The sequence below is a fragment of the Bufo bufo genome, chromosome 1 (assembly GCF_905171765.1).
Source record: "Bufo bufo chromosome 1, aBufBuf1.1, whole genome shotgun sequence".
NCBI lineage: Eukaryota > Metazoa > Chordata > Amphibia > Anura > Bufonidae > Bufo > Bufo bufo.
The window spans coordinates 666,607,924-666,634,652 of NC_053389.1; the positions used below are offsets into that span (position 1 = coordinate 666,607,924).

A 26,729-nucleotide genomic window follows, 5' to 3' on the forward strand; every position below is an offset into this window, starting at 1 on the left:
GTATTATTTACTGCCATATATCAAAGAGTATCCACATGTTGAGAAAGTATATGATGCTTTATATTGTATCTATACTTACTATACACAATTTATATTATCAACAGTCTTGACTAGCAATATTGAATCTTTTATATAGAAAAGCCTGTATTCGCCATACGCCATATGTTTACTTTTGGTGTCAGTCCTAATTTATTTTTAACCGTGTCATAACTGGATTTATGTGATTCCAGAAGAGAATGGCCGGGGAAAAAAAATCCGTACTCAAGCATCCAGCAAACTGATTATGAATGGAGCTGGTTGTGTAGATACAGCTGAAGACATCAAAGATAACAGGCAAAGCAAACAGTGCTCAAGAGTTTCTTTTATTTCGACACAACATGATGGAGATGATGGAGTGGCATCTGAAACAAATGGAATAAGATAAAGTGTTTACGTAGGCAGCAATACATGTGCATGACGTATAACTGAGAGATAACAGGGGTATATAATCTGAGGCTTGAGAGGGAGAGACAGGCAACTCTTATTATAGCCAGATCTCACAACTTTAGAGATATTCTACCATGGAATCAGAAGAATACAGAAAAAGAGGTATATCTATCTATCTATCTATCTATCTATCTATCTTTCTCTTATCCACCTATGATCTTTCTACTGTATCTATCTCTCATATCTACCCATGTATTATCTATTTACTGTATCATCTATCTACAGTATCTCAGTTTTAAGCTATGATATATTTCTTAATGAAACTGCATGTTCTATTGCTGTATTGTGTTGCACTTCATTTCTTTAACATGTTATAAATAAATTAGATATATTACACATTGACTTCATAGTTGACTTCAGTACATTTTAGAGTTTGTTACGATATGTCACTATGTAAATGAGACAAGTGGGGGATTTAGCATATTTATACAAAGAGTCTGTGTGAACATCCTAAGCTTGGTGGCTGGAGCTTCCTAGAAACTTGTGATTGTCATGATCTTCATGTGTTTTTTTTAAAACCAGGTAAAGAACTGGTGGATTACATCTGTCAGTATCTCAGTACTGTAAGAGAAAGGCGGGTAACTCCAGATGTACAGCCTGGTTATATGAGAGCCCTAATGCCTGACAGTGCCCCTGTGGAATCGGAGAGTTGGGACAACATATTCAGAGACATTGAGGACATCATCATGCCTGGGGTAAAATGGTTTCTAATATTAATATAAACCCTCTAGATGTTAGATAATATCTGTACGTTAACTCCTGCTATATGTGGAAACTTTAGCTTGAGAGAAGTCGAATGATAATCACTGTCTGTTGACCTAGAGTCACAAAAGAGCCAAAGGCCAAGGAGTAAAAAATGTTACTACAGTACTAAAGTACTAAAGTCACATGTACTAGCTTCCTATGAAATGAGTCTATTTTGTGTGCCTGAGATAGTAAATAGTTTTGTGCGCCCTACTGGGGATAGGGACTGAAGTGCATGATAATTTCTTCTGGACAGGGCTGCAAAATATGTTGGTGCTATATAAGCAACATGAATAAATAAATACATGTGCAGGGAGGAAGTGCTCTTGAAGGCTCAGGACACCATTGTTTTTTTTTAAATTTTTACGTGTATTTGGGCTAAAAGTATTGTTAATTGTTAAAATTTCGGAACCATTTTTGTTCTGCAGTTTGCATGTATTCCAATACATAGCAGGCAGCAGAACGGCATTCATTGTGAGATCTGTCAGACAAGCTCTCTGAAGGCTCATCCTCCAGCAGCTCCTCTTATCTCCTGAAAACCGATCTACGCCCAATTATTTACAAATCAAGTTGCCTGGTTTAGAACAAACATTTTCAAGTACCCTGTTATTCTAAGTTTATAGACAGATGTTTATTAGCCAGAGCAGGGTTGCCAACCAGAATCTTTCTTTTTTATGGACAACTTAGCCCAAAATCATGAACAGCCAACATTTTTTACGGATACGTTGGAAAACCATAATGAAAGATAAAGGTTATAATTAATACATGTCTATAGCTCAATATACTGATAAGAATTCATTACTGTGAGCTGTAAAATGATGATAATTACCACCAAAATAATCTAGTTAAGTGCCACCAGCCTCCAAAAAGTCACGGACACATCTGGGTTTTTTTCACGGATAGAGGAAAAAAGTAGCTTATTTTTATGGACTGTCCAGAAATTTTTGGACGGTTGGTGACCCAAAAGCAGATTGTATCTACAAATAACATCCCGTGCTCTGAAAGTCCTGGCAAGTCCTTTTACATGGGCTTGTTATTAGGAGGGAATGTTCCCGGGAACAGTCGTTCCTGATAATTGACCAGTGTAAATGTACCACTGATCACCCGATAAATAAGCAAATACTCATTCATTCATTCAGTAAAACCATAGATGATGTGACACCCAAAATCATCATTTCTGGCCAGCAGATGATTCTTTGCAAACATTGATCTGAAGAAATAACAAGCCTTTATGTAAAGGAAATTGAACAATTGCTGTCATATTCAACAGGTTACAGCTGGTTCCTGGGGTCCCAAAAAACCTATGATCAACTTATCTAGCTATCATGTGTGATGAGTCTAGTACGCCTTGTTACAATTCAGCAAAAAATGCAACTTTTTTTCCCCACTTATGTTCTATGTGCCCCTGCAGGTTGTCCACTGGCAGAGTCCTCATATGCATGCATACTTCCCAGCGCTGACGTCCTGGCCTTCCTTGCTTGGAGACATGCTTGCAGATGCTATAAACTGCTTAGGATTTACATGGGTATGTTGTACTCTGACATGGGAGTCTTCTAGCATTTGTTACATTATTATGATTATGATATATAATCAGATATAGTATTAGCAAGAGAAATCATAAACAGGATGTCTTTGAATGATATGAATAATCTAAATAATAATAAATGACTGATAAACTCTGTAACTGACATATTGGTTCAATACAACCAATCTATGTCCAGTGACTAACATTGGGTTTATAGTCAACAAATGTAAAACTATGGCCGTCCGATTATATTTTTACTCTGTGTGGTATAAATAAAAATCTCATTTGAGTAAATGAGAATTCTCAAAACTCAGGCTAGCTGCGGTTAATGGATCAGTATACAGTGAAAACATCATATGTCAGCTCATCAACACCTTAAAGGGAACCCTGGGCAGCATAAATTAGTAACAAACATGCTGATTTCAGTGGTCTGTCATTTATTTGTTAATAGGCAGTAGTTTTCTAGAACTTACTTTATATCAGTGCTGCCAGAGAGCAGTCCTATAAATTCATGATATGCGGGCTCCCTTCACCCATCAGTGGCTGATTGACAGTTTTCTCACTATGCACAGTAATAGGGAGAAATCTGTGAGTCGGCGGCTGGAGGATGGGCGGAGTGTACATACCATGAATACATCAGACTCCTAGCTGGCAGCATTAGCTAGGACAGACTGCTGATATAAGAGTGCCTGTCACTATGCTGCCCTCAGAGATGTAGCATGGCGGAGCTGACAGGTTCCCTTTAAGGGTAACATAGGGCCTTCTCATCAGTGAGATGCTTGTGATGCAACTAAAGAAGTGGGATAGGGCGGCCTGGGGGTGGGCAGGAGAATTCAGCATTGTATGAAGACTTATTTTTTTAAAATTAGTGCTCCATATAATATGCTGATGATAAGGGCTAATTTGCATATTTGTTCCCATAGCGCACCACAGAGTCTCTTCATTGGGAGCCAGTACCCCACCAGTTATGTATATAAATTAAAAAGCAAGTATATATGCACTCACATTTAGTTGATGTATTAAACATACATTTTAGATGCCCCATCCTAAAAGCTCTATGCTGCGAGCTATGTCCTAGGGTCCTACTGCGGCAGCTTTGAAAACTTCTCCCTTTCTCTGACCACAACAGATCTGTAAAAATATTGACAAAAGGGCACTTCTGATTGTTCCCAGTGATTAAAAACAATAACAGGAGACATGAAGTAGGGTTTTGTGTGCTGCTCACAGGCCACGCTCCCATAAAATATTGAAACACACTAATATATCAATTGTAAAAAAAAAAATGCTGAATTAGGCTATTTTAATGTTTAGAATAATATTAGTAAGGTCAATCAAAATGATTATTGGTGAGGTCAATAAAAAATATAATTTTCTACCTGGAAACCACCAGCAAGCAAGTTAACTCATTGGCTTCTTCAAGTACTGTACATATAACCTATGCTAAAATTTGATCCTTGAGAAATGAACAGATGCTGAGTATAATAATATAGAAAGAGGGCCTGTCTGCTCTCTTGCCATGTCTGTTAAGTAAATTATTGTATTCTCCATGCATTTATAAGAGGAATAACAGGAGAGTACTAGAAGTGTTATTTTAGAATACAAGCATTTACTATAACAGACATATCAGGAGAGGTGACAGGTTCCCTAAGTATATAAGATCACTTGATCTTTATGGACATAACCCTGTAAAAAATAAAATGGCAGTAGATTTATCATTGTGGATATTACTTGTATTTTATGTGACAATTACCTCCAGAAAACTGCTCATAAGCTAATGGAAATAAACATGACTGATCCACTTGTACTGAATCTTATTCTTATTTTCATGGTGATCTAATAAGGCTTCCAGCCCAGCGTGTACTGAACTGGAGATGAATGTGATGGATTGGTTGGCAAAAATGATGGGCCTCCCTTGTCATTTTCTTCATCACTACCCAGAGAGCAAAGGCGGAGGGGTGCTGCAAGTAAGTTACCACGCATTCACTTACTGTGCATATCTCTAACTCATCCTGCACTAAGCCGCAGTGATCAGTATTAGGACATGTTCACACGGTGGATTTCTCTACGGGAAAAATCGGCAGCAGAAGTCCGAGGCTGATGTTGAGGTGTTGCAGTGGTTTTGGAGTTTGCATGTCGAGGGTCAGTCTGCAGCTTTAGCCCCATTCAAGGGTCATGTCCCCTCTTGTCGCTGTTTGCAGAAATAATCTACGTCTTTGTATAGAAGGCAAGGACCATAAATCCAGAATGCAGTATTAATGAACCCTTAGGCCACCTGCACACTTTGCGGAATATATACGGTTTTTCTGTGTGGGTTCTCGTGCTGTACACAAATCTCATGAACACGTTGTGGTTTTTTTCTGTGTGGAAATTGACCTGCTGTACACATTTCCACATCTGCAGCATGTCGATTATGTTTGCAGTTTTAGCTGTGGATTTTTACTCTCTTTCAAAGAAGTGTGAGATCTCCGGCAAAATCACATCAAATCTACACAAAAAAAAATTGTGGATTTTGGTGGGGATATGGTGGAGAAATAGACAGAAACTTGTACGGATCTTCTGCACATTGACCTTAAGGTTCTCCTGTCACATAGACATCTGTCTGATACCCAGAGAACAGCTAAGGAAAAGGAGGTTACATGAAACAACTATGGATAGGCAACTCTCAGGTCCGGGCTGCTGAAAGTGTTGTGCTTATTTTTAGGCTAGCACTGTGGATGCTAGAATCAGTCTGCCTTTGAGTTATGGGCATTACTATAAACACATTATTGTCTTGTGGATACAACCACGAGGGGTGTAGACATGGTGACGAGATATGAATGGTGGCATGTCTCAAAAAACTTGGCACCAGAACCCTATGGGAAACGTGTGAACCTGTTCATTTTGGGGATAGTGGATGCACGATAACAGAACAGCTAGCAGCAGAATTTGTATTGTTGTTTAGATTAAAGTTGTTGTCTGAGATTTTAAGAAACTTGGCTAATATCAGGACATGGTATCACATCAAAAACCTTTACTAACCCAATAAATCCCCCTCCGCAACACCGCAGCTGCACCAGTGGTTCCAGCTGGTCCTGCAGGGATGACGTCATGTATATCATCCATGTGACCACTGTAGCCAATCACTGGTCTCAAGGGAGATCCTTGCATGAACAACATTTGACCATCTCAGGCCAGTGATTGGCTGAATCGTCACAAGAATGATGTATTCTTCACTACAGGACTGGTGAGGACCACCAGAGCAGTGGCAATGGGCAGCTAAATGATGTTTATTGTTATTGTGAACAGGTTCACATCGTGCCCATCGGGTTCTGTGCCAAGTTCTTTGAGAACTGCCACCATGCATATCTAGTCATCCCATTTACACCACTCCTGGTTGTATCCACAAGACAATAATGCTAATTCTCAGTGTCCATAGTAATGCCTATAACCATTTAGACCATTTTCTACTGCAAGCTACGTTTCTTAAAATCCTGAACAACTTCTTTAACTTCCAGGCTGCTATACATATGAAGTACTCAATATGAATATATAACAAAACCCTCAAACAATTACCGTATTTTTCGCCCTATAAGACCTAGGTTTTAGAGGGGGACAGTAAGAATTTTTATTTTAAATTAGACCTCAGGTCAGACCACCAATCAGACCTCAGCTCAGACCCCAATGTGAATGACCCCAATTAGACCTCAGATAAGTGCCCTCATTGCCTCTCATATTAGCCCCCATTGCCTCAAATCAGCCCCCAGCAGCCCCATATTGCCTCACATCACCCCTATATTGCCTCACATCAGCCCCATATTGCCTCACAAAGATCAGCCCCATATTGCCAAAGGTCAGCCCCATATTGCCTAACATCAGCCCCATATTGCCTCACATCAGCCCCATATTGCCTCACATCAGCACCATATTGCCTCACATCAGCACCATATTTCCTCACATCAGCCCCATATTGCCAAAGATCAGCCCCATATTGCCATGTTTTATAAAATAAAAACCCCACTTACCTCTCCTGTTCCTGGACACCGCCGCTCCTCTCAGCCCATGATCTGCTTCCTCCTGCCGCCGGCTATGCTGTGAACTGGCGCGCACAGCGTGAGGTCACAGAGCGTCCTCATGCTGTGCGCAGCCACTGCACAGCCAACAGTCGTGGACCAGGAAGCGGTGAGTACAGAGCCTTCACTGCTTCCTGGTCCCCCTGGTACTAATGAGCGCTTCCACTTTTGGGGGAAAAAAAATGCGTCTTATGGGGCAAAATATACGGTACATCATCAGCTTGCTATGTGAAATATGGGCAGCACGGTGGCTCAGTGGTTAGAACTGATGCTTTGCAGCGCTGGAGTCCTAGGTTCCAATCTGACCAAGGATTTTGTATGTTCTCCCCGTGTTTGTGTGGGTTTCCTCCGAGTACTCGTGTTTCCTCCCAAACTCCAAAGACATACGGATAGTGAACTTAGATTGTGAGCCCCATTGGAGACAAAAAGCAATGATTATGTCTATATAAGTGAGTAAAATAAGTAGAGTGGGCCTGCCTAAGAGAGCTTTCAGTCTACATGGGAAAGGTAGACTCTAAATATACAGTTGTCTGGTGGAGACAGAGTTATTGGTTGAAAGCTACTCCAAGAGATGGATTTTCAGGTTGTAGACAGTTTGGATGGTGGGGGAAAAGTCTCATGTGTTGGGTTAAGGTGGATTTACATTACCTGATATTTGCACTGATTATTGGAAATGAACATTTCTGCAAAAGCTTGTTCCTGACAATCTGCCCATCTAAATGTGCTGCCGATCATCTGATGAACGCGCAAAAAGCGGAGTGATCCTGTCATTTGTGCAGACAAATTATTGTTTCTTGGCAGCAGATCGTGCTGTCTAAACAGTCATCTGCTGTCCAGAAACAATGATTCTGTATGAGAATGAGTGATCACAATAGCGATCCCTTCTCCTCATACTGTGGAGGTGATTGCTGCATGTAAATGCAGCTTTATCCTTCACCGAACAAGCAGCCGACTGTCGGGAAGGAACGCTTCTTTCCTGACAATCAGCTTTAACTCGGCCCATGTAAACCCGCCTAGTGTATGACGTAGAAGAAGGTGGTAAGGGTTGAATTGGAGAGGGTCTAAACTCTAAAGGACAGAGGTGGGAGGTGGTAATCAAAGGTTATCATGGAGCTAAGCAAAGGACCAAAGTATACATGTGCAAAAAATGGAGCACACCTACATAACACAATCACAAGATTTTTATTAGTATCCACAATCACATATTCACAAACTATTAAAACTAATTAAAAACAAATGTCGTTTTTACATAGGGTGTGTTTATGATGTACCAACTCCCATACCCCAACACCAGACCCTGATAGAACAACATTCAAATATGAGATTTCCAAACCCCAACACACTATGAAAATACTCAAATAGTCAAAGTGCCCAGTGCTTAAAGTGCCATCTGCGTGTTCAGACCCAAAAAATGTCTAATGCAACAACAAATAGCAAAAAAAATTATAAAGTGCATCTGTAGTAAAAAAAAATAACACCAGCAAGTATGCTGAAATAATAATGAGCCAATAAAATACAAATGAAACAAGCAGGGTTGAGGTGTCTCACATAGGAGGTGTTGTGGGATCAAAGCCCCATGCGTATCACCACTGCCGCAGGCTTTCTCCATTGAATTTTCTCCATTTATACTCAATCAGTCTGACTATGAATTGGTGGAGTCCACACTCTTTAGAGACGATTTTGTAACCTCTTTCAGCCTGATGAGCATCAACAACTCTTCTTCTGATGTCCTCAGAAATGGACATGTTTGTATCATGGTACACATCCAAATATATGTGTTGTAAAGATCAGACTTTGATAGATCCCTGTTCTGAAAATAAAATGGGTTGCCACTCTCCCCTAAATGTCATCCCATTGATTGAAAACACCTGACTCTAATTCAGGGCCGGCGTCATAACCCGGCATCCCGGGCAAGTGCCGGGGCCCAATGCTCCTGGGGGGGCCCACTGAGCTGCTATGAGCACTTCCATCAATACAGATGGGAGCTCTCACTGCTGTCATTTCACATACGCAGTACCCCTTTGGTGGGCCCTCTGAGCTGCAGAGACTCAGGACACGCCCCCTCTACACAGGACACGCCCCCTCTACACAGGACACGCCCCCTCTACACAGGACACGCTGCCTGAGGAGAGAGACCGCAGGGCTGGAGCTGGAGCAGAAGTGTGGAGACAGTCTGTGAGTGAGTCTGCACTGTGACTGTCTCTTCTCTGTGGGATAGAAGGAAAGGGAGGGACACTGCTGCTTCATTCTATTTAGTTGTGTTACTGTTTCATTAAGCAGTTTGTCTCCATGACACCTGTCCCCCCCCCCCATATCCTGTCCTATCTCATCCTCATGGAGCCCCTGCTGTCTCCTTTCCTCCCTCATGTATCCAGGGCTCCTGTCCCGCCCTCCTATCTCCTATTGCTGCCCTGCACAGAGTTCCTGCCCCCACTACTTGTATGAATCCCCCTCAGAGCCCCTTCCACCTACTTGCTGTGTCCACCCCTCCTGTCCATCCAGGCCCCTGTCTCACTCCTCTGCCTCTCATTATGGTGGCATCTGAACCGCATTCACCATAAGGACCTTCTAACATCACAGGGTCATGTGACTGTGCCCCCCACCCCATACTGTGCCCCCCACCCCATACTGTGCCCTCCTACCACACCCTGTGCAGTGCCCATAGTCATTCCCTGTACTGTGCCCTCTTATACCCTTTTATCCGGTCACTGTATGGTGGTTTTATCACTGTATGGCGGTGTTATCACTATATGGCGGTGGCATCCAATAACTGCATGGCCATAACTGTATCCCTTTCCCTGCCCACACCACTTTTTTTAGACCTGGCATGAGCGGGAAAAGTTGCAGATTGCGGTGTTAAGGACCTTTGCGCCACATCTGTGTCAGAAATACGCCTAACATAGACGTATTTCTATATAATAAATGACCCCCTAATCGTATTATTATTCGGGGGTAGGGCTAACATCTTTATATTATATAGATTCTAGTGTATTATACTGTGCCCTGTATTTCCCAGTAGAAAATGATCATTGGGAAACACAGTCCACACCGCCGACCACCAGGACCAGGTAGTGCTCTGTCAGTACATGGCGGCCTCCCCTCTCCTCCATGCTGCTCCGCTGTGTACTGGGGCTTATTCTAACACTAGGGCTGGGTTCACATCCTATTTTTGCCATTTAATGCATACTGAAAATGTATGCGTTGACAGATGCCTCAGACTGATGCAGTACAGTGGCGTCCGTTCACCATACAGTTCCATGGTAAAAAAACATATACGTTAACGTATGCATTTTTTACTTGACTCTGCAGGATACAAAAACGTGGAGTGCTGCACATTTGTATACATCAAACCGATAGGAAAAACGTAATGTGAACACACATTGGGGGCGGAGGGGGGCGTACTAAATTTCGCTGTGGGGCCCAGTCAGTTCTAGCTACATCACTGCACATCTCCTTCTCTCCTCCGGGCCTGGCTCACTGTTGCAGCGGGCCGGAGGAGAGAAGGAGCGCAGGGAGCTGCGGTTAGTGAATGACAGGACCACCAGCTCCCCTGCAATGATAGGTATGTGAGGGGGCCACTGGGGGGTCATTCATCACACTGTGAGGGCCCCTTACACAGTATAATGACTCCCAGTGCCCCCCATTTAGTATAATGATCCCCATTGACCCTCCATTTAGCATAATGACCACCAGAGCCCCCATTAAATATAATAACCCCTCGTGCCCCCTCCATACAGTATAACCCCCAGTGTGGGGGCGACTGGGGGTCATTATTCTGAATGGAAGGTCACTGTGGGGCCATTATACTGTGAGGGCCCTTTACATAGTATAATGACCCCCAGTGTCCCCCATTTAGTATAATGATCACCAATGACCCTCCATTCAGTATAATGACCCCCAGAGCCCCCTCCATACAGTATTCCCCCAGTGTGGGGGCTACTGGGGGTCATTATTCTAAATGGGGGCGACTGGGGGTTATTACTCTGAATGCAGGGCCACAGGTGGTCATTATACAGTGGGGGGGGAATTGGGGGTTCATTATACTGTGTGAAGGGCCACTAGTAGTCATTATACTGTGGAAGGGCCACTAGTAGTCATTATACTGTATAGGGGCCACTGGAGGTCATTATACCGTGTAGGAGCCACAGGGGGACATGTCAATGTTAAAAAATGCCTCATGGGGGCCCACTGGGATTTATCGCCCAAGGGCCCACATGAACCTGGAGCCGGCCCTGCTCTAATTTCACCTTCAAATTATCTGCTAATCTTAAAGGTTCACAATCTTTTACGTTTAATATACAGTACAGACCAAAAGTTTGGACACACCTTCTCATTCAAAGAGTTTTCTTTATTTTCATGACTATGAAGGCATCAAAACTATGAATTAACACATGTGGAATTATATACATAACAAACAAGTGTGAAACAACTGAAAATATGTCATATTCTAGGTTCTTCAAAGTAGCCACCTTTTGCTTTGATTACTGCTTTGCACACTCTTGGCATTCTCTTGATGAGCTTCAAGAGGTAGTCCCCTGAAATGGTCTTCCAACAGTCTTGAAGGAGTTCCCAGAGATGCTTAGCACTTGTTGGCCCTTTTGCCTTCACTTTGCGGTCCAGCTCACCCCAAACCATCTCGATTGGGTTCAGGTCCGGTGAGTGTGGACGCCAGGTCATCTGGCGCAGCACCCCATCACTCTCCTTCATGGTCAAATAGCCCTTACTTTCAAAGTTTTCCCAATTTTTCGGCTGACTGACTGACCTTCATTTCTTAAAGTAATGATTGCCACTCGTTTTTCTTTACTTAGCTGCTTTTTTCTTGCCATGAAACAAATTCTACCAGTCTATTCAGTAGGACTATCAGCTGTGTATTCACCTGACTTCTCCTCAACGCCACTGATGGCCCCAACCCCATTTATAAGGCAAGAAATCCCACTTATTAAACCTGACAGGGCACACCTGTGAAGTAAAAACTATTTCAGGGGACTACCTCTTGAAGCTCATCAAGAGAATGCCAAGAGTGTGCAAAGCAGTAATCAAAGCAAAAGGTGGCTACTTTGAAGAACCTAGAATATGACATATTTTCAGTTGTTTCACACTTGTTTGTTATGTATATAATTCCACATGTGTTAATTCATAGTTTTGATGCCTTCAGTGTGAATCTACAATTTTCATAGTCATGAAAATAAAGAAAACTCTTTGAATGAGAAGGTGTGTCCAAACTTTTGGTCTGTACTGTATATATATATATATATATATATATATATGCACAAATAAACCTCAGAAGAAAAGATGAGAACACATGTTCATGCCCTGCTAGGCTACAGGTCCTTACTATTACATGACATATCCTTCTCTACAATTGCAGAGTACTGTGAGCGAGTCAACACTGATAGCTTTACTCGCTGCCAGGAAGGACAAAATACTGGATATGAAAACCTCTGAACCTGATTCAGATGATTCCAGCCTGAATTCTCGTCTCATTGCTTATGCCTCAAATCAGGTTAGTCCCTTACTTGCATAAATTAACAAAATGTACACATTTCAGTCATTAAACCTTGCAGGCCTGTATCTGCTCCAGGTTTTAAAAATACCATATGCTAATTAATATGTTCCATCTCTCAATGCCAGCCTGGGCATGGGGATTGCTTACTTAGTTTGGATAGCCTCATTGAGAAATAGTTTGGGAAAATTAAATAGGTTATCCCATAATTAAAGGGGTTGTCTCACTTCAGTAAGTGGCATTTATTATATAGAGAAAGTTAATACAAGGCACTTACTAATGTATTGTGATTGTCCATATTGCTTTGTTTGCTGGCTTAAATTAATTTTTCCATCACATTATACACTGCTCGTTTCCAAGGTTACGACCACCCTGCAATCCAGCAGCAGTGGTCGTGCTTAAACACTTTAGGAAAGAGCGCCAGCCTTCCTGGTAGCTGAGACCGTGGGAGTGTGCATAGGATGGTGCTTTTTCCTATAATGTGCTAGCACGACCACTGCTGCTGGATTGCAGGGTGGTCATAACCCCTGGATATGAGCAGTGTATAATGTGATGGAAAAGTGAATCAAGCCAGTAAAGGATCACCATACATTAATAAGTGACTTGTATTAGATTGGTCTACATGATAAATGCAATTTGCTGAAGTGAGACAACCCCTTTAATGTAAAAATGAAAGTCAGACATCATATAGTACATGACAATCTCTTTCTAACAAACCTAGAACCAGCCCTGTTCTCGGGGATGTGTCCTTTCTGCTGCAGCTATCTTACTATCACAGTTCGGGGGGGTCCTTTCTGCTGCAGCTCTCTCCCTGTAGCTGTTACAGCTGCTAACAGACGAATGATGGAACTGAGCACGTGAGTCCAGCTTAGTGAGGTGGATAGAGAAATAAGGGAAAGAACAAACAGCAGGTGGCTGTATACAGATAGATTTTATTGAATAACTCCTCAGTAGCTACATGCAATTACTAATTCAGATCCAGCTGCTGGTTTGAAAAATGTAGAATATTTAACATATTGGAGCTCTATGCAGTCAAAGGGTCATAGCCCCACAACCTTTTGACTGCATAGTCCTCCAATATGTTAAATGAAGGCCCTAATAAAACCTTAGCTGGAAGCCAAATACAACATACAGCCCCTCCCCAAAACTTAAAAGGGTTTACCAAGATTTTAATACTACTGACCTATCCTCTGGATAGGTCATCAGTATCTGATCGGTGGCCGATCAGCTGTTTGAGAAGTCACCATGGCTCCTGTGAGCTCTGTGGCCTTCTCTCCGCCCAGCGCTGTACATTGTAAGGCGGTTGTGCTTGGTATCACAGATTCACTTCAATGGAACTGCTCCTAGGCCATGTGACAGATGAATGTGTCGTCACTCGACCTAAGGAAAACTGAGAAGGCCATGGTGCTACTGTGAGCGCTGCTGCCTTCTCAAACAGCTGATCGGTGGGGATCCCGGGTGTCAGACCCCCACTGATGACCTATCTAGAGAGTAGGTCACCAGTATTAAAATCTCAGAAAACCCCTTTAAGTTTTGAGAACTGTATCTGGAACTTAGCATCTTTTAGTTGATCCTCTGTGGCATCCTGTGTCTCCTGTATCTCGTACTGAAATATGTCCAGTGGTCAAATGTCAGTATACTATTTCCTATTAAAACTCTCTATTTTGTCTATGTAGGCTCACTCTTCAGTAGAAAAAGCCAGTCTAATTTCTCTAGTAAAGGTCCGTTTTCTGCCAGTGGATGAAAATTTTTCTCTTAGGGGAGAGACATTAAAAGCGGCAGTGGAAGAAGACCGAAAACGTGGACTTGTTCCTATCTTTGTGAGTTAGAAACTAAATTTCACTAATTTCTGTAACACAATCTAGTCATGAATTTTAATATTATTATTATTTTAATATTATTTAAACCCATGTGCACAATGATATCTGGACAACACATTTTTTATATCATAGCACACAGTCATCGAAGCAGAGAATAACTATTGGTCTGTTACCCTGTTCCACAAGACACAGTCGCTTACGGTATATCTTTCATTTTTACAGGTCTGTGCAACACTAGGAACGACTGGGGTGTGTGCCTTTGATAATCTAGCAGAGTTGGGTCCAATATGTAAGTTAGTACATTCCTAAACCTATATTAGACCTAGCGATCATACAGGGGATTGTTGGGAGGGAAGCGTTCCTTCCCGGCAATCGCTTGCTCGCTAGCGGAGGAGACCGCTGCTATTACATGCAGTGTTCTCCTCCATAGCATGTGGAGTCATGATCGCTAACGAGTGTTACTACAAATGCTTGTTGGCGATCATCTGGCAGAAAATCTGCCAGTGTAAGGGCTCATGCACACGGCCGTTGCCCCTCCGTGGCCGTATTGCAGGTCCGCAATACACGGGGCATCGGCTGTGTGCACCCCGCATCACGGATGTGGACCCATTCACTTGAATGGGTCCGCAAAACTGGAGATGCGGTGCGGAAGCACAGATCGGAAACCCACGGAAGCACTACGGTGTGCTTCCGTGGTGTTTCTGGCCGTGCCTCCACACCGCAAAAAAGTTGTGCATTCAAGTGAATGGGTCCGCGATCCGCATGCGGCTGCCCCACGGTTGATGCCCGTGCATTGCGGACCGCAATTTGCGGTCCGCGGCACGGGCACGGAGCCCTTATGTTCGTGGGCATGATCCCTAATAAAGCTTTTAATCTCATATCTACCTATCTATCTACATGTCTATCAATATGTCTGTCTGTCTATCTTTCTATCTCTCATCGCTCTATCTATCTACCTACATGTCTATCTATCTATCTATCTATCTATCTATCTATCTATCTATCTACATGTCTATCAATATGTCTATCTATCTATCTATCTATCTATCTATCTATCTATCTACATGTCTATCAATATGTCTATCTATCTATCTATCATCTATCTATATTACAGTTTTTACAAATAAACCCCTGGAAATTTCAGGAATATCAGGTTTGGAGATTTACCGCAGTTGCCTTTTCACACACATAGCTATCAGTCCGGAGATGTTCCATGTTGGGAGCTTTCTTACCACAGAGGAAATGTTCTGGGTGCCTAGGCATGGGGTGGCCCCTCTACAGCGCCCACTGTGATTTTGTGCAACATTCACTGCTGTGTTCACCCATGCTCTGGCCCAGATTTTGTAACGGGGGACTAGTGAGAAAAAGTCTGGGACAGCTATTGTGGATGTTTGCATTCACACATAAAGCTCCTCTTTATGGGTTACCTCTGGGTTACCCTGCATGTGTGAAAGGAGATTATCTATCTATTCAGCTATCCATCTGTTAATCTATCCATAGATTACTGAAAATCAACTAATGGAAATCAGACATTGCACTTGAATTGTGGTTCAACATAATAATTTATAAAACAAACTAATAAAACTGGGCTGGAGAATAATGATGGTACCCTTAACGTAATATATTTCGTTGCATCACCTTTTGAGGCAATCACTGCAATGAAGCGATTTCTTTAACTTTCAATGAGACTTGTGCACCTGTCCACAGGTATTTTGGCCACTCCTTGTGAGCAAACTGCTCCTGCTGTCTCAGGTTTAAAGAGTGCCTTCTCCACACTGCATGTTTTAGCTCCTTCCACTCATATTCAATAGGATTTGGATCAGAGATCATAGAAGGCCACTTCAAAATAGCCCATTGCTTTGCTCTTAGCCATTCTTGTTTTTAGCTGTGTGTTTTGGGTCATTATCCTGTCGGAAGAACCATGACCTGCGTCTGAGACCAAGCTTTCTGACACTGGGTAGCACATTTTACTCCAGAATGCCTTGATAGTCTTGAGATTTCATTGTTCCCTGCACAGTTTCAAGACACCCTGTGCCAGATGTAGCAAATCAGCCCCAAACATAACCAAACTTCCTCCATGTTTCACACTAGGTACAATGTTTTGTTCTTTGTATGCTTCATTTTTGCATTTGTGAACATAGAGCTGATGTGACTTTCTAAAAACTCCATTATTGTCTTATCTATCCTAAGGACATTCTCCCAGAAGCTATGCGACTTGTAAATATGCATTTTCCCAAATACAGTCTTGCTTTTTTATAATTTGCTTTCAACAGTGGTTTTCTCCTTGGTTGTCTTCCATTAAGTCCAAGACAGCGATGGATGATGCGATCTGACACTTATGTACCTTGACTTTGGAGTTCACCACCAATCTCATTTGAAGTTGTTCTGGGGAATTTGGTTACAATTCATATTATCCATCTCTTCAATCTGTCATCAATTTTCCTCTTGCGGTCTACTTTTCACCCTCTAAATAGGCCGACTGACTGATTACAAGTTTGAAGACACCTGTGATGCTAATTACAGGACACACCTTAGTTTAAGATGTCCCTATGGTCAAATTATTATCAATCTTTTCTAGGGGTTGCATAATTTTGGTCCAGGCCAGTTTCATTAGTTTGTTTTTATTTAATTATTCTGTTGAACCTCAATTCAAAATCAATTTTCATTAGCTAATTTTCAGTACATTTTTATTTATTATTACATTTATCAGTTTCAAGTTATTTCAGTGACTTTTGTGGGTTTTTCTTTCTAAAACGGAACCTAACTGGTACCAAGTGTGTATCTCTCTCTTTATATATATTGTGGTGATGTGTACAGTATAAGTGCTGGAAGGTGTGTATATCCCACCCAGATACCTCAGCTGGGTGAGATAACTGAAATCCAGAAAGCTGCAGTGGTTTCAGCAAAGTATAGTTTGCTGAGACAGTTTTGTCTAGATGTTGTTCTGGGCTGGATTTCATGTGGACTGGAGGATAGGTTTGGTAGTGGGATCTGCCAGTCCATACCCTTCCACTACATGTATTGTCTTTTGCTGGAGGTGATCGCAGGTGAGGCCTGCTGCTGTAATCAAGGAGGGATAAAACAACCCTCTGTGTATGACTTGGAGGGAGAAAGGCTGAGGAAGCCTGAAAGGCTCTGTGTGTTCTCAGCCAGGAGGGCTGAGGGGCCACAAGGCTTTGCAAAGCCTGAAGTTTGGGGGACCAAGTGACGCCTACGGAAAGAGGGTCGCACGGTCAGTCGGGAAGACTTCTGGACCATCTCCCCCCAAGGGTGCTGGTGTGGTCACAGCCTGGAGGCTGCTGGACCGTTTATGGCTGGGGAAGCCGGATCTAATCCCATATGTGAACGACGCTCTATAGTTGAAGTAGACACAACATGTGTATTAGGTACAGCCCAGACGGGCAGGTGTTTATTTTGCACCTGAACCCGTTGTGAGAGGAGAAGTCTGTGATTGCGACCCCCTGAGGGAGAGCGATCCCTTACAATATATATATAACTGTATATAATTTTGTATTGCTATATTTCATTAATTGATAGCAATTGCTTTACTGTACAGGTGCCAAGGAAGGATTATGGCTCCATATTGATGCAGCATATGCTGGCACTGCCTTCCTTTGCCCAGAATTCAGAACACTATTCAGTGGAGTGGAATATGCTGATTCTTTTACATTCAATCCATCAAAGTGGATGATGGTACATTTTGACTGCACTGCTTTCTGGTAAGAATAATCAAGTATCATGCTGGAGCCCTACATATAGATATTTACATATGTAACACCCCAGATTGGTGTTACCACTCCTGCACCCGGCTTCTATCTGTGTTTGCTAACATTAATGTCATCTATGCATTTTATTCCAGGTCCTCCACACTGTGCATCCCTAATCTGTTTGCAACTGTTATGTTCATGTGTAATGTGCCTGGTTCACCAGCAGGTGGAAGCAAATATGGCAGAGCTATCTTAGATAGAGTGGAACCTTCCATTCCATTCTAACCCTTCTCTGTGGAGAAGTGGACTAGTCCCACTTCCTGCAGAAAGGATGGGGACCAGTGAGAGTTAGTCTGGCTTATCCCCTGCTAGGGGAAAAGCGTGCAGGGCACGTCTCTGCTGGATGTGTCCAAGCCAGCCACAGCACCCTCAGCTCTGCTGGCCATGGAGGCCAAAGCTTAGAGCCTCAGGAGCCAGGAAGAAAGTTCCCTGGTCTAATCTAGAGACAGACCATATAAAGAGAAGTGCAGCATACAAGAAGAAGTAAAGTCATACAGTCAGCCTGTCAGTACAGCAGAGCTAGAGAGAAACAGATGTAGCAGAGTTGAGTTTGCCTGTCAGTTTAATGGTAAAGCCTGCTGGGACCAAGACGAAGCTTGAAAATTGTTTCTGATGAACATGTATTCAAGTACAGCTGCTGTTAAACTATATACAAGGTCTGGACTCAATTTTTCTTGCAAATTCCTCAATTATTCCCCCTATTTATTGCTTCGGAGCCAAAGCCTGTGGTCCATTTGTATCCAGGTAGGAGCACCATGACACATATAAAGGGTACATTTTAGGCCGTACTGTACCACTCGGCATTCCTATACCTGGGTCGCATTACATAGAGGGCCCTCCCGTTGCACATATATGAGTTGTCATGATATCTCAGTTTGTTACAACAACTGCAACAAATCTGCCTCATATGATTATACACTTATAGGAGGTGTGCATTAAATATGATGCACGGATAAGATTGCACATCATCTTCTGATCTTATAGGCAACAGAGACTGAAGAGTACTAAACCTCATATCCATAGGTGCCCCTGTACTGCAATAACTTTGGGTTAACATAGTTTTTTTTATCTGTAGGGTAAAAGACAAATACAAGCTGCAGCAAACATTCAGTGTCAACCCCATCTACCTCCGACATGCCAAAAGTGGAGCTGCAACTGATTTCATGGTAAGATTTTATATAGCCTGATAATCAGAAAATATTGACTTCAAGCTTTGAAAGATAGCAGCCAAATCATCTAGTGTAGTTGGTACTAAAGAGGGCATCTGTCAGCAGATTTGTACCTATGAAACTGGGTGACCTGTTACATGTGCACTTGGCAGCTGAAGGCATCTGTGTTGGTCCCATGTTCATATATGCCCGCATTACTGAGAAAACTGATGTTTTAATATATGCAAATTATCTTCTAGGAGCAACAGGGGGGTGTTGCTTTAGACCTAGAAACTCAGCTTTCTCAGCAACTGCTGCATCCTCTGCACTTTGATTGACAGGGCAAGACATTATAAACCTCATCACGTCTGGCCCTGACTTCTCCTAAAGTCTATCAAAGTGGAGAGGGTGTAGAGAGAGCAGAGCTTTTAGGTGAAATGGCAACTCCCCCATTGCTCCTATAGTCCCATTTGCATATATTAAAAGCTCATCAGCAATGTGAGCACATATGAACATGGGCGCAACACGGATGCCTTCAGCTGCCAAGCGCATACGCAACAACTCAGCCAGTGTCATAGGTGCAAATCTGCTGACAGATGCTATTTAATGTGGTTGTTTCATCCCTTTAACATGAGAGTCAGCTACTGATGCAGTGGCATGCCTAGGTTGTTTGGGACCCAGGGTGGGTCTTTTCTCTGGCACCCCCCCCCCCCCCCCCCCCAATACTTAAAAAAAAAGTAGTATTGCCCTCATTGTGCAACCTTCACAGTAGTTTTGTACAGATGTGTGCCCCCTAACAGTAGTTATGCCCACATTGTGCTCCCTTAAAGTACTTATCCCTTCATTGTGCCCCCTTCATAGTTATGCTCTCCTTGTGCCCCTCTCACAGTAGTTATGCCCTCTCTGTGCCCCTTTCACAGTAGCAATGCCCTATCTGTGCCCCTTCACAGTTGTAATGCCCTCTCTGTGCTCCCTCACAGTAATAATGCCCATTGTGCCCCCTTAATAGTAATAATGCTGATTGTGCCCCCTTAATAGTAATAATGACCATTGTGCCCCTTCACAGTAAAAATGCCCATTGTGCCCCCTTCACAGTAATAATGCTCATTAATAGTAGTAATGCCTATTGTCCCCCTTCACAGTAATAATGCCCATTGTGCCCCCTTAATAGTAATAATGTCCATTGTGCCCCCTTCACAGTAATAATGCCCTCTGTGTCCCCTTCATAGTAGAAATCCCCATTGTGCCCCCTTAATAGTAGTACTGCCCTGTGCTAGTAATGCCATTTGTGCCCCTTCACAATAATAATGCCCTTTGTGCCCTCTTCATACCCTGTTTCCCCGAAAATAAGACAGTGTCTTATATAAATTTTTGCTCCCAAAGATTCGCTAGGTCTTATTTTCAGGGGATGTCTTATTTTTCCATGAAGAAAAATACAGTACACATTTATTGTTGAACAAAAAAAAAAGGAAATCAGGGTGGGGATCACTTAAAATGGCACAGGGGAATCAGAAGGGGGAATCAAAATGGTACAGGAGAATCAGAGGTGGGGGATTACTATAGCATTTTAGTACCCCCTCCTGATCCTCCTGTGTCATTTTGATTCCCCCCTCTGATCCCCCTGTGCCATTTTAAATGATCCCCCTCCCCACCCTGATACCCCTGTGTCATTTTGATTCCCTTCTCTGATCACCCTGTGTCATTTTAATTACCGTTTTTAGTCTCCCCCCCCCATCTTCACCAGACATCCCCCACCTTCCATCAGATATTCCCCCCCCTACCTGTCACCCCGTCCCCTGTGTGTCCGTGCCAGCCAAGTTGTGAGACTCCATCAGGGCAGAGCGAGCTGCGAGCGGAAGAAGGCGGCAGCTTGTCCTGGCGGCGGCTGCGGCCAATCAGTGAGCTCCTTACATTCTGGGGTGGCTTGCTTTATAATCGGGGAGGCATTATGTCCGGCCGATGCTTTATAATCGGGGAGGCCTTATTTTCGGGGGGATGCCTTATATTACAGAGATAGGCAAAACTAGAGGTAGGTCTTATTTTTGGGGGATGTCTTATTTTCGGGGAGGCCCCAGGAAAACAGCTTATTTTGCTGGGAGGGTGTTGCTATTGATAATCAATATTTTGGACAACTTGATGCCTTTTCTATTTTCCTAGATTTATAAAAAATGTGTAATCCCAGTTTTTCCTGTTATTATTGACAGTAAGGGCTGTATGTCTATTCTGCGGCACCCACAAGAACAAATAGAACATGTCCTATTCTTGTCCGTCTTTCAGACAAGGACAGGACTGTTCTATTGTATGCCAGATGTTCCATTCCGCAAAATATGGAATGTACACGGCTAGTATCCATATTTTGCGGATCCGCAATTTGCCGTGTGCATGAACTCTTAAGCGGTTACCAGGCACACAAAAACTAAACCCACAAATACCTGCCATCACCATTGTACACTGCTACATGCATTTTTCCAAAACGTATTATAGGGTTATTCAGCTGAGACAGCACTGTGGAAGAAGGAGGCTGTTGAACTTCCTCTGCATGATCACACTACTGGCCCCCTAGAGGTCTGACACAATGGGAGACCAAAATTGGTCACATGTGCTGGCATATTGTTATACTCGAAATATGTATAAAAATATTAAATTCAAATAAATTTGCAATGGGAACATGTTATTAGATGCTTTATGAAAAATATTTTAAAATGGACCTGCCAACTACAGACAATTTCAGTACTTTGATGTGAACCCCCCCCCCCCCAAAAAAAAAAAAAAAAAAAGTAAACTTAGTGTCAGGGTATTGAAAAAAGAAGGCATTCTACAAAAATGTAAGACGAAATAGAGCCAGGCACCAGAGGCATAAACATTGTACGGTCCAGCACTGGCAAAATATAAAATCCAAGTTGGAGATTGCAAACGCACATATTCTATTACACGCTTACGCATTTCGAACTCCCTGGTTTTTATGCCTGTTGGGGTGTGAGTCAACAAACTATTTAAAACAACACTGGACCTTCAAACAATCAGTGCAGGTTCATCTGTGTCTAAGGTTCTGTTAGAAGCCCCCATATCAGACAGCTGCCACCTGATTGTCTCACCAGATAGAGAAAAAACGGAAACCAAAGTCGTCAAAACATTGGCAAAAAAAAGAGGGGACTTTCCATCTTGTCACATCAAGTTTGTTTATTATATGTGTATGAAAGCAACGCGTTTCAGGACTGGACCATTGCCTTCTTCTGGTAATACACACTTGTCCCTTCTTTCTGCCCTTGTGTTGACACGGTCTTACTTTAAGGCCTCCTGCACACGACAGTATTTTTTCACGGTCCGCAAAACGGGGTTCCGTTGGTCCGTGATCCGTGTCCGTTTTTTCGTCTGTGGGTCTTCCTTGATTTTTGGAGGATCCACGGACATGAAAAATGAAAAAAAAAATCTAAGTCAAGTTTGCCATTGAAATGATAGGAAAAAACGGACACGGATCACGGACACGGATCACGGACGCGGATGACAATCTTGTGTGCATCCGTGATTTTCACGGACCCATTGACTTGAATGGGTCCGTGAACCAATGGCCGTGAAAAAAATAGGACAGGTCATATTTTTTTCACGGCCAGGAAACACGGATCACGGATGCGGCTGCCAAACGGTGCATTTTCCGATTTTTCCACGGACCCATTGAAAGTCAATGGGTCCGCGAAAAAAAACGGAAAACGGAACCACGGACGCGGATGCACACAACGGTCGTGTGCAGGAGGCCTTAGACAGTGTTAGTAATTGCTGTGTCGACTTCCTGCTGTCTCCTCAGTTAGTGGCAGAAATACGTGAGTTTGTTTCTTTATTTTGGGTGTTACACATTTGCATTATGCCTGAATGTAAGGACTAAGGTGAATTAATGCCTTGCATTATGTTTGTGTCATCAGAAAATGCACTCATTTTGTATTTTCATGATTTTAGCACTGGCAAATCCCACTTAGTCGTCGTTTCCGCTCCCTAAAACTGTGGTTTGTAATCCGATCATTTGGGATTAAAAATCTTCAGGCACACATCCGGCATGTGAGTATATGGCAGCATTTTCCACTGGCACATGGCGGGCGAGAGTGGAGGGTAAGAAGTCAGGGCTTGGTCTGTCTGGTTTATATTATGATATTGGGAGGAGCTCCTGCTGCTAATTACATTCACAGCCAGATGTGGTGTAAAATTTGCAAGAAAGTGGGGGAATGAGTGATCTGTTTGTACACATAAAAAAAATATTTTTTTTGCCTTCCCATTTTCTCACCCTTTATAAATTCTTACTTGTCTTACTGCAGTTGCTGTGTATGCGTTTATAGTGATACTGAACCAATCTATTCTTTTAATTCTAACACACACCACTAGATGGTGCTAGAACATTTAGTTTTTGCAAAGCTTGCTGCTAGCATTCCCCAGAACACCATATTCTCATTATGGGTTTCTTTAACGTCTACTGTGTACATCAGTAAAGCTCTAGACCTACACACTAATGGAATAGTAGACTATTCTGTTGCACCCTATGGAAGTATACGTTAAACATATACATTTTTTTAACGCTGTATGTACATCGGTGAAGCTCTGGACTTTCCCACCAAACATGTCCATAGCCTACCATTACCAGATCGAGGCCAAAAACATCAATTTAGCTTTTGTTTGGCTGGTATATTTTAGTATAGAGCACAAAAAAGATATGAAATAGCATAGTACTATGATGTTCCACCTGTAGTACATCAGAGCTTTTCATGATGTATCTGTTAAATGGATGCCATAATAGACTGTGGGTGATGGATATAATCTACATTGAATGTGCTGTACCTATACTTTCAGGGCACAGATATGGCCAAGTATTTTGAGTCACTGGTTAAAGCTGACCATATTTTTGAAGTTCCTGCAAAGAGACACCTTGGGCTTGTTGTCTTCCGGTTAAAGGTAATCTAATGTCTGGTGGCCTTTTCTTTCCAGGTATATTCTGCTGCATCTCTCCAGTAGTTTTGGGACATTTGACTTTCACCTTGTAATGTTCAAATCCTACAGAGCAGTCCATTCATTGGGGGCCCCAAATTAACGTGAAGCCCTCCTCCAGCACAGACCTTTTTCAGTGCATTGTGCACCATAATGTAGCATACTTGCCAACAGGAACCAGTAGGAGAGGTTTTTTTTTTCCAGGTGTGGACATGCCCCTGTTTATGAGACTCCACACCCTTATGTGTAGGGCCCCAACCCCTCTCACGAAGTGTCCTCTATGTGCTTTGCAGGGGATATGTGAGATCTCCCCTTTTTCGGGAGCTTCCCAGATGTTCCAGGAGAGTTGGCAGTTTTATACTATAGATATAAAAACATCTACAATATGTACCTACTTACGGATGCTTACTACATGTACATGTATGTTTCCCCTTTATATATAGAGCCTGTTGTCAGTGACCCCTGTGTATAGTGCCTCTTCTATGTACCCTCATTTATAATGCCTCTTGTCTATACTCCCTTGTATACATAGTGCCTCTTGTCTGTGTCACCTTATATTTAGTGCTTCTTGTCTGTTCTCCCTGTGTATAGTGCCTCTTGTGTGCGCCCCTTTATATATATAGTGCCCCTTGTCTGTGCATATTGTCTGTGCCCCCTTTATGTATAGTGCCTGTTGTCTGTGTCTACTGAATACAGTGCACACACACTGTATTATAATACTCACCCGTCCCTGGTCCCACAATGCAGCAATACAGCCCTGGACTCATATGGCGGGTCTGCTCATGTGGAATGCTGCAGGTGGTACGATGACATCATTTCGCTGCTTATGTCAAAGAAAAGCACCAGCATGGCCGGGGTGGGCAGAGAACCAATGGTTCAGTTGACCTGCCAGTGCTGCCAGGTGGTCAGTTGTATCTGCGTCCTGGAAACAAGGCGAATCGACTCGGTGACTGGGGACTCCCCCCCAGTAAAGGTGCACAGCGGGGCCTTAAGGAATTACTTCAAATGCACTAATGATGATGGAGCCCTGTCCCAGGCCTGCTTGGGAAAGTCAATGGGTGGAAAACAGCTGGATAATGTGCAGTCCCTTCCTCAATTTAAAATATCCTGAGATATCCGGCTGATCAAAGACGGGATGGGCTATTATTTGAAGAAGATTATAAGCCCTGGGTAGAAGTGATATGTGGTCATATGATGGAGTCAAGGGCCACATATAAAGCCACCATAATTTAGACAATCAGGGCCATTCTCATGCTTCTTCACCAAACTGGTAAATAATTCTAATAATGTATGGATTGATGCTCTATTTATTCCTTTAGCTAGATCCACTCTATAATACCTTTTTTTTTAAATCTAGGGTCCAAACAATCTGACGGAACAACTATTGGCAGAGCTGACCAGATCAGGGAACATGTTTCTTGTTCCAGCCACTATCCATGACAAGTTTATAATCCGTTTCATCGTCACCTCTCAGTTCACTACAAGGGAAGACATTCAGCGAGATTGGAATTTAATCAGAGAAGCTGCAATAAATGTCACCAACCTGCAGCATAGCTCCAATGACTGCCATAAATCACTGAACCAAGACACAGTGAAAGGTGAGAGGGAAGGAGACAACTTCCAGAAAATCACCGTACAACCCAAACATGCAGATTTCAGCCCTAAAGATTGGGTTGAAAAGATATCTGAAGATGACTTGGATCCTTTTGAAAACTCCTTCCCTGAGAATGTGCGTGTGGCTAGCAAACACAGACAAGCATCTTCTATACACCGATACTGGTGCAACCAAGACAAGAAAAAGAATGCCCGTTCTCTTAGTTGTAACAGTGTTCCTGCACATAACAGGGACGCAATAGTGGAAAAGATGGTGCCACAATTTGAACTTCAAAAAGATGGCAGCATACTCTCCAAAGTCCCAGGCAAGGTTATGATCTTAGAGAAAAATGCCTTCCGGAAATTAATCAAGTTTTACAGTGTGCCCAGCTTCCCAGAAATCAGCATCCAGTGTGGTCTTAAGCTGCCCTGCTGCCCGCTTCAAGCACTAGTGTGACCTGCTCATTGGCTACACGAGATGCTATTTTGTTTGGACTAACCCAAAATTGTATTGCGACCAATTGCTGACATTGCTGAGTGTCTTTTCACTCAAATTGGATTGTAGTGTTGGTTCAGTCCATACAATGGCTGCTCGGGCTATGAGAAAATGAGAGGTCTAGTTGAATATACCAGTAACCTGTGTTCCCATTGTAGGGATTCTAGACTGGTATATTATAGATAATTGCACATTTCATAAGCAACAATAGTAATAACTTCATATGCAATCTAATTTCCTATCATGTCTCAGGTGAGACATCATTTAATCTATGTATCAATATTTCTATATTTAATAAAACTGATTAGCACTAATATCTGTAATTAATGATCTCGATGCCACAAGAGTTCATAGTGTATCTTAGCTTGCCTCTAGGCTCACCCGGAACCAGCAGTAAATATCAATCAATGCCTTTATATCATCTCAGTTGACACAGATCTAGATTTTCTGTTTGTGTTGAAATACCCAGATTAAACCCTAATTTCCAAATGTGACTGACAATAAAACACTTTCTATTAGGCAAATCTGACTTGGATTTGGTTTCTTTTTTCGTTCATGTAATGGACACCTACTTCAGACTTGTTAAAGGTGTCCGTACAACTGACCATACACCTTAGGCCTCATGCACAC

At 42.6% G+C, this 26,729-nt stretch overlaps 1 protein-coding gene across 1 annotated transcript; it reads left to right on the forward strand.

Annotated features, from left to right (window-relative positions):
* The first annotated feature begins 528 nt into the window (after positions 1–528).
* Positions 529–26,060, forward strand: HDC (histidine decarboxylase). The gene is made up of 12 exons (XM_040415773.1): positions 529–588; positions 1,009–1,181; positions 2,642–2,755; positions 4,597–4,719; positions 12,173–12,307; positions 13,984–14,127; positions 14,350–14,416; positions 17,684–17,846; positions 18,970–19,060; positions 22,994–23,092; positions 23,876–23,977; positions 25,368–26,060. Exons 1-12 carry the CDS (start codon positions 561–563, stop codon positions 26,058–26,060), a joined length of 1,932 nt encoding a protein of 643 aa, XP_040271707.1. The 5' UTR covers positions 529–560.
* Positions 26,061–26,729: the final 669 nt, after the last annotated feature.

Excerpts from the sequence above, each read along its gene's own strand:
- HDC (XM_040415773.1), top strand. The coding sequence starts at position 561 with ATGGAATCAGAAGAATACAGAAAAAGAG. Across the intron at positions 1,182-2,641 it reads AGGACATCATCATGCCTGGG|GTTGTCCACTGGCAGAGTCC; the intron begins GTAAAATGGTTT and ends GTGCCCCTGCAG. Across the intron at positions 2,756-4,596 it reads ACTGCTTAGGATTTACATGG|GCTTCCAGCCCAGCGTGTAC; the intron begins GTATGTTGTACT and ends TGATCTAATAAG.